The sequence below is a fragment of the Hibiscus syriacus genome, unplaced genomic scaffold (genome assembly GCF_006381635.1).
Source record: "Hibiscus syriacus cultivar Baekdansim isolate YM2019G1 unplaced genomic scaffold, ASM638163v2 tig00111582_pilon, whole genome shotgun sequence".
Taxonomy (NCBI): Eukaryota; Viridiplantae; Streptophyta; class Magnoliopsida; order Malvales; family Malvaceae; genus Hibiscus; species Hibiscus syriacus.
Genome location: NW_024063126.1, coordinates 12,218,224 through 12,230,755, shown reverse-complemented (window position 1 = coordinate 12,230,755; position 12,532 = coordinate 12,218,224). Strand labels below are relative to the sequence as shown.

The window sequence follows — 12,532 nt, the reverse complement described above, 5'->3', positions numbered from 1 at the left end:
CACCTAGACTATAACAAGTTCTTCTTGACAATCTTAAGAAATCAAATGCATAAAGTTGAGCTATTCCACTAAGGCAATTGGTTATAGAGGAAACTTGAAAGCCCTGACCTTATGAATATATTACATTCAAACCATGACATTGCTCGAACACTTGGTAATTCGGTGTTTGCTCCACTGCTATTGTCCGGTCGAAGACTTTGTGATGAGATGAACCCTTCAGTTAACTTGATAAAAGTGATTATAATATTAAGTTGTCCCTCTAAAGCAATTGGTTAAACGCCCCGGCTTTATGGATTCAACTAGCCAGATAACGCCAAGTTAAATCAAATTTATATAAGCAAAAAAAATTTCGGTAAATATGGACTAAGGGAGTTAAGGAACACCTGTTATAGTCAATTTCACACGAGCACTCAAGAATTTCATTTTTAGACCGATATTTCTGCACTGCCTTTGTTAGAGGAGCTTACAAAACTTGAACAAATGAAAGATTTCAAAAGACCGAAATAAAAGGTCTAATAATTTATCATGCTAGTTGCGTCATTTTGTCCTCATCCAGTTAAAATGCCAAACCAAAAAAACATGTTGCGATATTTTAAAAAATGACATTTTGGATTACCAAAACCTTAGAAAGGAAGCCAACCTAAAGCCAACTCATCCATTTGAACATTTGTCAAAACGTTGTAACTCTAAAATCATTAAAAGAGCTATTGATTCCTTTGATATACTTTGAACTCATGTTTATAATTTGATTTAATTATGAATAATATTTTATAACATTTTTATCATTTTCCCTCCTAAAACAAGAAAAAAGAGAAAAACATTTTCAAACAGAACAATCTCAGATATGAAAGGTCTGTAAAGCCAAAGCTTGAAAAGAGAATGGGGCACGATCGATTCCAAGGACCAGATTGGCAGACAAAACACGAGACTTCATCCAAGAGATAACACATAATTCATTCATGTTGCATGCATCTCAAACATACTTAGGTGCATCACATTCATCATTTTAGCATACATGATTTTCGCAGCTTTTAGAGTCAAGTTTCGACTTGAAGATGAAGGATACTCGATTCGCAAACGCCTTTAAAGAACGATGGTGGTTTCTTAACTCAGCAGTGAGAAGATACACCTCAACCGACTTGACATATTTACAAAATCAATTTCAGATAGGTTCGAGAACCAATTCAGAACAAATCCAATTCATCTCAACTCAACAATGAGCAGCATGTTTCCAGTTAATGTCTTCAAGCCAGATTTCAATTCCACGACGGAAGATATTCGGCGGACATAATTTATCAGTGGACTTTCCCGTGAAGAGGAGTCATCCAAAAATCATATTACTTGGTTCAGACTCGCTCAGAGGAACCACCTGAAGAACTATGATCGGCTTAGACCTGTGAAGGGAAGGCATTTTTTTAAAAAAAACATTTGCAGCATAACTCAAGGCTAGAAGGGTTATCTGCCAAAAAATACCTTCGAGTTCAACTACACTCAGCTCCAAGGCACATTATTTACAACATAGCTCAAGGTAAGAAGGGCTATTTGCCAATAAAAGACCTTCGAGTTCGACTACGCTCAGTTTCGAGGGCATATCATTTGCAGCATAACTTAAGTCGAGAAGGGTTATCTGCCAACCAAAGACCTTCGAGTTCGACTACGCTCAGCTCCAAGGCACATCATTTGCATAATAGCTTAAGTCGAGAAGGGCTATCTGCCAAAGAACCTCGAGTTCGATTACACTTAGCTTCGAGGGCACATTATTTACAGCATAACCCAAGGCTAGAAGGGTTATTTGTCACCAAAGACCTTCGAGTTCGATTACGCTCAGCTTTGAGAGTACATCATTTACAGCATAACTCAAGGCTAGAAGGGTTATCTGTCACTAAAAGACCTTCGAGTTCGACTACGCTCAACTCCAAGGCACATCATTTGCAGAATAGCTTAAGTCGAGAAGAGTTATCTGCCAACCGAAAACCTTCGAGTTCGATAACACTCAGCTCATAGGCAAACCAAATTTACAGAATAGCTCAAGACAATAAGGGCTATCTGTCAATAAGTTGTCGAGTTTGATTCCATTCAGCTCGATGACACCTGAAACACACTATTGTTCGGCTGTAATCGAGGTTTTCAAGTCGAGAAGGATACCTGAGTTAACCATGCCTTAGTGACAATACACCATTTTTCCGGTAGCATAGCTTAAGTCGAGAAAAGCTATATGTCAACAAAGACTTTTCGAGTTCGATTTCATTAAGCTCGAGAGCCTGTCAACAACATGGTGGAATCAAAGAACTATTTTACAGTCGAATTTTCCAACCAATGTCTTTAAACCGAGAAGAATAATGAAGGGTAACGAGAAGTCGCATCCCAAACTACAGCTTCAATTATATATCATTTCGAGATAGGCTCGACTTCGCGACGGAGGAGTCATCTACAACCCAATTCGACAGGGAGTTATTCTTTCAGAATCAATTTTTTTTACTCCACCGAACGAAAAGTGTGTCTTTTGATCTTTGCCCTATCCTCGTTACACGACTATGGGAAAAAAGGGGAAACTGTAGACCCACTTTTTAGTCCACTAGAATACAAGTTTTAAATAAGGCCCAATAGAGAAACCTAGTGGCCCACAATGAACCCAAACTGCCCCAGTAACCTGCACCACTGAAGCCCTTGACATATTCAACCCCGCACGACTCTTGGAGAGCCCCGATTCCGGTGGCAACGTACTTCGTTTTGTTCAGCGTTTGAAGACCACGTGAAGACCGAAAACAAAGCAAGGAATTTTAGTCTCATTAGAACTTTAAAACCACACAGAACATGCTTTTATTTTTACTATAAATTAATGTAAACATACATTCGAAGTGGGGAGGATTTTATCAACAATTAGCAAATAAAAAAGAGAGAAACGAAAATTGTTCAAGCAAAGAGTTGAAAGAGAACCAAGAATTGTTCAAGCAAAGAGGTATTCTCTCGTTTTTTTTAATTCTCGGTTTAGACGTTAAATCCTTAGAATGCAAATAAGAAATATAAATTAGTTTATGATTTTGGTTCTTCGCTGTTCGTTGCATGCTAATGTATCTGACCATATCAATAAATTGTAAGGCCTTTAAGATCACTGGAATTGCAGTTTAAATTCAATTGACTTGGTTATGTGTGTGTTGGTTATGTGTGTGTTGAGATGAAGTAAGAGAGGTTAGGGATTTAGGAGCGTCGAGCATATTAAAATTAGGGGAAGTGTTTTTATTTTGATTTTGGGTTAATCTCACCTAGGGTCCCTCCATTTCTTGTCATGTTTTACATTGATCGCTTAAAGTGTTGGGTTATTCACGGTTAAGCCCTCCTATGTTTATTGCATTTTCACGAAATGGTCACCAAATCTCTACGTACAATGGCGTTAAACACCTTCAAACTTAGCCTTATTTTTACACTTTGGTCACTGGATCATTTTGCTTTAAATTTGTTTAGATTTTATTATTCAGTTTTATTTTATTTTATTTTAGCTATTATTTTTCTTTTTGATTTAACTACTGTTATTTTAATTTTTGTATTTTGATCCTTTTTTACTTATTTATTTTTGTTTTGGTTTTTTTGTTAGTATTTCTTTTTAACATTTTTTTCATTTTTTCAAGATTTAACCCTTTTATTATTATTTATTTCATTTTTTTATCTTTATTATTTTTTATTTTTACTAAATTTTATTTATCTTTATTTATTTATTTTATTATTATTATATTAATGTTTTTCTTTTTTTCATATTTATTTTATCATTTAACATATTTTGACTTTTTTCGGTAGTATCGAAAGGGCAGTTCAAGGGTGTTAATCATTCCTTGACCATAACCGACTCTCAAACCCGACACATTTCTGGTACAACGCAGATCAGGTAAGATGGTGTCCGATCAACCTAAATATTCTTTTAAATGATCGACGGCGACTCTAACCCAATTCATTCAAGTCGGAAACCCAATTCCGGGGCCTAACCAAAAGACGGTTCCGATATGGTGAAACCCAAATTGTCGCAAAACTCTATTGGCGACATGGATCTCAACAATTGCGAAATGGAGCAATGGTGTTATGGCACACTATGTGTCCGCTCCTTCACAGAACATTGGCGGTAGACACCGTTGGATATCCGACTCATAATAAGGCATCCAATTAAGCTGTCAAAATTATTATGTTAGTATAATTGAACAATTAATATTACAATTTAAAAGTTAATGCAAAAAATATGAAAATTTATTGCATATCCACCGGAGATTTCAATTCTCATTCGAATATCTACTTTGGTTGCACCCGACAACTTCGTATCGATTATTCGGTGGTGCCATCTAAAAAATTACGTTATTTATTGTCATTTTCAAAATATTTAAATAAATATTATAAAATATGAAAACTTTGAATATATGAATTTACCTTACGGTAAGAGGAAACTTCATAGGAGCGGATGTAATAGGCGTCATAAACGGAAGACGATATCACACCCATGATTGGAGCAAAACTAAACAACCCACTACATCCTTTTTTTCCTCTAACTACTATGGTCGCCTTATATAGTTCACGATACAAAAACGCCAAAATTGCAGAACCCCAACTATATTAGCGACATACAACGAAATCCTCCATTACCGGAAGATATTAGGTGTGCACCAAATTGCCAAATTTACCATGATTGGAGCAAAACTAAACAACCCACTACATCCTTTTTTTTCCTCTAACTACTATGGTCGCTTATATAGTTCACGATACAAAAACGCCAAAATTGCAGAACCCCAACTATATTAGCGACATACAACGAAATCCTCCATTACCGGAAGATATTAGGTGTGCACCAAATTGCCAAATTTATCTGGTAGCAAGATCTCTCCAATCAACGTCAAAAGATATGTTCGCTGCATATTTCACCTCTTACTCCGTTGATTGTCATCTACTCTAAATTCTCTTTCCAACCACGTCATTTGCACCCAAAACCCATCAATGGCATCGGTTAGAGCCTCATTTCCCAATAAATTAGAAATAACATTATTTACCTTATAAGTGTTGCAAAACACCAATGTCATACAATTAATCGGAACACCAAGTTGATACGCGACATCTTCCAAAGTTATCGTCACTTCACCACAAGGTAAATGAAACGTATACGTTTCGGGCCTCTATCTCCCAATCAACGCCAATATCAGTGCCGCTATCACCTTAAATCTGCAAAGAAACATCGCTCCATATAATCCGGATTGTGAAATATATATCACAATTCGCTGATGTGGCTCTTCATTCGTCATTCCTCGATGATGAATGGTTCGTTATTCTCGCTACAATTTGAAAATAAATTATTTAATACAATTACATAAAATAATTATTATTAATACTATAATTTTGTCAAAACTAAAATGAAATAAAACAAAATAAACTTACCGTTGTCAACTCGTTCGAAGAAATATGAACTTCATCAAGACGTAACATTTCATCTCTTGATGCCATTTCAACACAAATTCTTCAACACAAAAGTTTTTGCTCTCAGTAGAATGTTTGATTACAAGTGAATATCCAACCCAAACCTTTATTTATATTACCCTACCCAACGACTAATATTTTTAAACTGAAAATAGTCGTTGGAACTCGTCACATTGGTGTGATAATGGACTAAATAATTTAGCCGTTGCCCTAATGGGCCAATTTGGCCAATTTGAAGATTCTAAAGTTAGGCATTGAAAAGACCTTGGGGCCTCCCACTTAAGTGCCCATTATATTGTATTTATCCAAGAAGAAAGAGAGCTCCTTTGTGTGCCAGATTCCTATGGAGATGGAAATGGAGCAGCTCTTAAGTATGGGTTTCTCAAGTGAATTAGCAGCACAAGCTCTTGCCGCAACCGGTGGCAAATCCACCCTCAAAGCCACCGAATGGATTCTCTCCCAAAAACCCTCGAATCCGAATCCGAACTCGAACTCGAACCCATCTCCTCCTCCATTCCAACCCAAACTCGACCGCTTCTTCCATCTTCACACCAAGCTTTCCCCTTCCCCTTCATCCCCTGAACCCTCAGCCACCGCCACCGCCCCAAGCATCCGCACCGTATACCAAAACGACCCAGATGATGATACCTCCACCCCATCTCCGCTCCACAACAAACGTCAAAAGTTACAACATCCCAAACCCATTTTTCAACTAGGCAAAACTGATCAAACCCATGAGCCTTTGTCGGAACGGATGCGTCCTCGTACCATATTCGAAGTAGTCGGTCAAGATCATATTCTGGGTAACAATTCTCTTCTCCGTTCTGCTATTGATCGCAATAGAATCCCTTCTATTATCTTTTGGGGTCCTCCTGGTTCTGGTAAGACTTCCATTGCTAAATCCATTGTTAATTCGGCTCAAGAACGGTCTTTGTATCGATTTGTATCGTTATCTGCTGTTACCAGTGGTGTTAAGGATGTTAGAGATGCTGTTGAGGAAGCCAGGAAAATAAGGGTTAAGAATAATAAGAGGACTGTGCTCTTTGTTGATGAAGTTCATAGATTTAATAAATCACAACAGGATTCTTTCTTGCCTGTGATTGAAGATGGAAGCATTGTGTTTATGGGGGCTACCACAGAGAACCCTTCGTTCCACTTGATTACTCCATTGTTGTCTAGGTGTAGGGTTCTTACATTGAATCCTTTAAAACCCCATCATGTTGAAACACTTTTGAAGAGAGCTGTTAGTGATCGAGAGAAGGGATTGTCGCAGAGCGTAGGGATGACGGTCGATGTTAAGGATGATGCTCTTGAATTTCTGTCTATGAATTGTGATGGTGATGCTCGTGTGGCGTTGATTGCTTTAGAAATCTCCGCCACCACTGCGGCTGCTCGAGTGGCTGATAATCAACTGAAACAAAAAGGGGTAGGATTAGAGCTGGATAGGGATTTTGAGTCGGTGGCGAGTGAGGAAAATAAGATCAGTTCATATGCAGCAGTTGTTGCAGTGGATGATGTTAAAGAGGCACTCCAATGCAAGCATCTTGCATATGACAGAGCAGGGGACGAACATTACAATCTGATCAGTGCTCTCCACAAGTCAATGCGAGGAAGTGATGCAGATGCAGCAATTTACTGGTTGGCTAGAATGCTGGAAGGAGGAGAGGAGCCCCTTTACATTGCGCGCAGACTAATAAGGTTCGCTAGTGAGGATGTTGGATTGGCTGATCCATTAGCCTTAAACCAGGCTGTCTCCTGTTACCATGCTTGCCATTTCATAGGCATGCCCGAGTGTAATGTGATTCTTGCACAATGTGTTGCTTACTTAGCTTTGGCTCCAAAATCTATTGCTGTGTATCGAGCCATTGGAGCTGCACAAAAGGTTGTTCTGGAATCCATAGGACAGAACGAGGGAGTGCCGCTTCATTTAAGGAATGCACCAACCAAGCTTATGAAGGAACTTGGATACGGAAAGGATTATATATATCCCCCAGATAACCCATCTTCATCGATTCAGTCATATCTACCACCTTCACTTCTAGGGTACAAGTTCCTCGATTGGCCAAGTCGAAATTCAACACAACAATAAGAGTTATGACATCATTTTTGAGTTCTCAAGGTGTTTTTTGTGGATATGCCTTTCTATAGGTAAAGGAATTCAGAAATATGGCATATTATCTTGGAACATGTTTTCTTTTGACAAAGTGGAATGTAGTTGACTTCACAAATGACTAGTCAACCAAACTTTTGTTGATATTAACTGCTATATCTCCATTGTCAATGCTGGTCAGTTTGATAAACACAATGTGAAATATTTTTGCCAAGTAATTTTGTTTCATTATCTAAAGAACGATAATTACAATGAAGGGAATAAAAAAAGCAGCAGGGAGTTGCAGTTGAAGGTGGGCAACTTTTTTCCTTACGTCACTTCAAAAGAATTCACATGCTACTCGGGATAAATCATTTGAATACGTTGTCAATGATTCCATTGAACCCGTCTTGTGTTCCATGTACCGTATCCGGGCGTCAATAACTACATCAGCGGGATCTGTAATCATAACAAAAAGTTTTTTATTCCATCAATCCGTTCGTAGAGGAGGAATCATTTCCATACCGTTGATTTTCCTTCCTATCAGTTTAGTAACACAAAGATGTTAACAGTTGCATTGCACAATTTTATTAGCAATTGTTGGGTCTCTTCGCTCTAAGCAATGCTTGCATGATTTACAATGAGTCTCCTATCACCTTGATACAACAAAACCATGGAACAAACTTCTCCTGCAGAAAAACACTAGCATCTAACAATTTCGAAAGGGTAGAAAGAAAGAAAATCAGAAGTATCAGATCCATTCCTTAGGATTGATGCAAGCATTTAACAATTTCCATTCTTCACTCCCCTCTTCTGGTTTCTGTATGTCAAAACAGGAAATAGACCTTTCATTATCAATTACAGCTTCTTAGTAACATATTACAGTGAATATTGGGAAATATCGAGTTAATCTTTTTTTTCACTTGGAAGGAAAGAAGGGGAAGCTTAAGCTTACGTGATCGTACTCCCATCGTGCCGATAACGGGAGAGAAACGAGAATACTTTCAATTCGGCCTCCGGTCTTCAGTCCAAATGTAGTACCTCGATCATAGACCTTTCATTGACAAATGAAGTATAATTTAAAGGTCTTTTTCTTAGTGAAATTTAAGATTTCCAATCTCTCTAGTTTACTTATAGGTCAATTAAGTACCAAGTTGAATTCTACATAGCGGCCCCTTCGCAACTGTTGCCATGCCTTTTGGCTCTCATTAAATGGGGTATCCTTCCTTTTCTCTATTATTGGTATGTATGCGGGAACCACAGAATTCGCACATTCAGCAAACCGGTAGTAAATTGGTGTATTAAAGAAACTGAAGTCCATTGGAATTGCTAGTTATACATAGGGAATACTTGAAGAGTAATGTTACCAGTGGCGAATGAAAGAAGCATCTCTTGATCAGTCATTTAGATCATCAAAAAAAATCCCCCCGAGCCCTCGTCTTTCACCCCGATGCTGCATATAGCATTAAAAGTGAACAATGAAGTTTAGTAATTTAGTTCATAATTTAAATGGAAAAAAGGTACAGTTTTGAGAATAGTCAACTAGAGAATAAGATTATATATAAAGAAAGCTTTTAGAACACATTTATGATCACCAAATAAGCTATACTGATGTTATTGAAAACCACCAAGCTTCTAACTCAAATTACACACTCTTCATCTTAATAGATGACTGTTCCTCCAATTCTATTTCAAAAAAATTAGGGGAAAGGGGTTGTGCATTAACTATAACACCCCCATTTTTGTTAATTCAAATGCTATACACATGGTTCTCTTCCAACTCTCTTCAGACTTTACTTCCATTCTAGACTTAGAGCGAAAAAGAAAAACGACAATTCAACTCATTGACTGGCAATAGTGCCCCTTTTTGTTAATTCAAATGTCGTACACAATTCTAAAACTCAGGAACTATATATGAATCAAGTATGACACTGAAAAAAATCTGGCAAGATCGTACCTTAATGTAAAAATAGTCATCACACCATTTTTTGAAACGAGGATAAAAGGATGGATCAAATTTGTCACAAGCCATTTTTTGTATCTGAAAAAGAAAGGCAATGTTAACAAAAGAAGATTCAGAAAAATACTTCATTGTTCAAATGATATTCTACATACTACAATTAATGATATCTGCATATGCATACTGCTATAGGTACACAAGTTTTGCAGTTATCTTTTAAAGATATCATCCATGTGCTTTCCATTAAATCTGTAAATAATATTTAGTAGGGTGTTGAAATAAAAAGGATATATTCAAATACTTGAATTTCTGCAAATTTCTTCAGATAACATCGATATTTTACTTTCTCAAATGGAAACTACCAATTAGTTCTAACTGCTTAAGCTCAGTGGTCTTTTAATCATGCTAAATGCAGATGTTTCAAGCTTTACTAGGGATAGAATAAAAAATAAAAAATTCAACTTACCGAGTGAAAATGCTTGACATCCTCCTCAAAGATGTAAGCTGGAGTCAAATCAGTTCCACCACCAAACCACCATTGCCTAGGTGCTCCAGGAGCATCTGCACATTTTCAAGACGAGTCACAAACTAAAACTATGTTACTGGAACTCAGATGCGAGTGTGACTCAAATAGGCGTGTGACACAAGAATGTTCAATTCTTCCAAAGATTTCAATATATTTGGAGGGTCTTTGGACCCATGTCCCAATAAGTGTCGGGCATGGTTGAACAAAGTTAAGAGTCAAATGCACAAAAAATACCAATGAAATAGATAATGACGAAGTACAGTGAAAGCAACTAAGGAAAGTAAGGCAACTTGAAAACTTTCATCAAGAAACTATCTTTTTCTTGTTTATGAAGAACAAGTATGAAAGGAAACTAAAAAACATAGTATTCATTGCCATCGAATTGCTAATGAAAAGAAATGCATCACATCCTTTTAAACAAACATTTTAGCACGCAGGGATCAACTTAACAACAATAATAAAGGATAAATTAAGCACCTTTAGGAGCATCAGTTTCGAAATATCTATAGTTAAAGTGCAATGTTGGAGCAAACGGGTTCTTGGGATGCAAAACCTGTAACAACAACAATAAAAGAAAAGAAAAAACAAAATGATAATACTGTTAGCCAGGAATTTAACTAGCAATCTACTATCGTAATAGCGGCTGCTATATTTCGGTGGAAGCAACATCCAAAATCACTATTGTCGAAAAAAAGCTGTACGAAGTAGCTTCACACCGATGGCAATTGGTAACAGCAATTTAACGGGTAACAACCAATAGCGACAATGGCGAGCCGCTATTACTGTTATTATTTCGTTACCGTAAAAAAAAATATTCTAGTCCATTGTGGTAATTAAAATTATTATGTTTTACAATAAGTTGTGCATATTTAAAAAAAATCACAACCTCTAATAGCATTCATTATGTCCATAACTTTGATAAACGCAATGCAAACAAAACCCAATTTAAACGTTCTCATATTTCAATGGAATTTAACAAAATTCAAGGGGTGAAATTTGAAAGTTGTGAATTACCGAGCTGACACCTGCGGCGAAAAAGGGAATGGGACCGGGCTTCTCATCGGCGGCAGAAGCCTTGGCAGCCCGATAAGCTTCATGGGGCATAACTCCATAAACAACGGAGATATTAACACCAGCCTTCTCGAAAACCGCTCCGTCTTGCAACACTCTACTAATTCCCCCACCGCCTCCAGGCCTCGTCCAAGCGTCTTCCTTGAACTTTCCAGCTCCGTCTAGAGCCTCAAGGGCGGCGCAGACGCTATCCTGCACCTCCATAATCATGCGCTGGAAGCGAGACCTGACGGAACCGTCATCTTGACCGTCGGTTTCGCGGAGAAAAGTGTGGGGTGAATTTGCGGATATGGGATTTGGGTTTGGAGAGGGAAGCGAAACTGGTGAGTCTGGTGAGTGTGGATGTGGGGAAAAAGCCTATTTGGGGTTTACTGGAAGAAGAAGAGAAAGAAGAGAGCGGGAAGAGAGATGGAGATGAAGAAACAGAGAGGGAAGCTGTTGGCGGTTCCATTGCAAAAGTGGTATCGATTAACTTGGCGAAAATGTGAACAAATTCAGATTTTTTATGGGTTTTTCTTCAGCTTTTTGTGTAATAATGATTGGTTTTATTGCGGGAAGAAGATGAAGATTTGGGAGAGAGAACGATCATGCGATATGGTAAGGGTCGATCAAGGTTTTAGCTCAAACAATATATTCCTATTACCAAATTATTCGGATTTTCGAGGGTAAACTATATCATCAGTCACCAATCTATTACTATTGTTTTATTTTTCCCACTAAATTATTTATTTTAGTAAAATGATCACTACTATTTTTTTCTCTTAGTCACCGATTTGTCAACGACAATACTAACGTGAATTTGCTTTTAATTCTGGGTAAAGTATACGTTTAGTACCTAAATTATTATTTTTGTCCTGTTTTGGTACCTAAATTTCCCTTTGTTTCAAAATCATACTTAATGTATATTTTTGGCATAATATATAAATAAGTGCTCAAACTATACCATTTTTCTCGAATAAGTGCCTACAGTATTTTTTGGCCCATCCAGGTGTCTAACATTACAAACGTTACCACTTAGGTGCCCGGGCCGTCAACTGCATTAATTTCCTCTGTTAAGTGACACGTGTCATAATGTGATAATTTTAAAAATTCTATATAAAATTATACAAAATAAAATTATATTTTTAAAGGCTTAATACCCAAATAAGTGCCCAAACTATACATTTTTCCCCGAACAGGTGCAGATAGTATTTTTGGACCATCCAGGTAGGGCTGTAAATGAGACGAGACAAATCGCGAGCTACTCGAGATCGACTCGATCAAGGCTTGATAAATACTTCGATCGAATGGACTCGACTCGAGTTCTTAACGAGCCGAAACGAGCTACTCGATATTCGACTCGAAAAGCTCGTGAGCAGCTCGAAAAAAATGTTATATTATAATTTTAGATTTTTTGAAATTATATTATTAAAAATACACTATTGATAATTATAAAATTTTA

General features: G+C 37.3%; 1 protein-coding gene and 1 pseudogene across 1 annotated transcript; one reads left to right on the top strand and one right to left on the bottom strand.

Annotated features, from left to right (window-relative positions):
- Positions 1-5,772: 5,772 nt before the first annotated feature.
- On the top strand, positions 5,773-7,701 carry LOC120165505 (ATPase WRNIP1-like). The gene has a single exon (XM_039175007.1). It carries the CDS (start codon positions 5,789-5,791, stop codon positions 7,532-7,534), a length of 1,746 nt encoding a protein of 581 aa, XP_039030938.1. The 5' UTR covers positions 5,773-5,788; the 3' UTR covers positions 7,535-7,701.
- Positions 7,702-8,264: 563 nt separating this feature from the next.
- Positions 8,265-11,557, bottom strand: LOC120165506 (annotated as a pseudogene).
- Positions 11,558-12,532: the final 975 nt, after the last annotated feature.

Coding starts and splice junctions, on each gene's coding strand:
- LOC120165505 (XM_039175007.1), top strand. CDS start 5,789: ATGGAGATGGAAATGGAGCAGCTCTTAAGTATGGGTTTCTCAAGTGAA.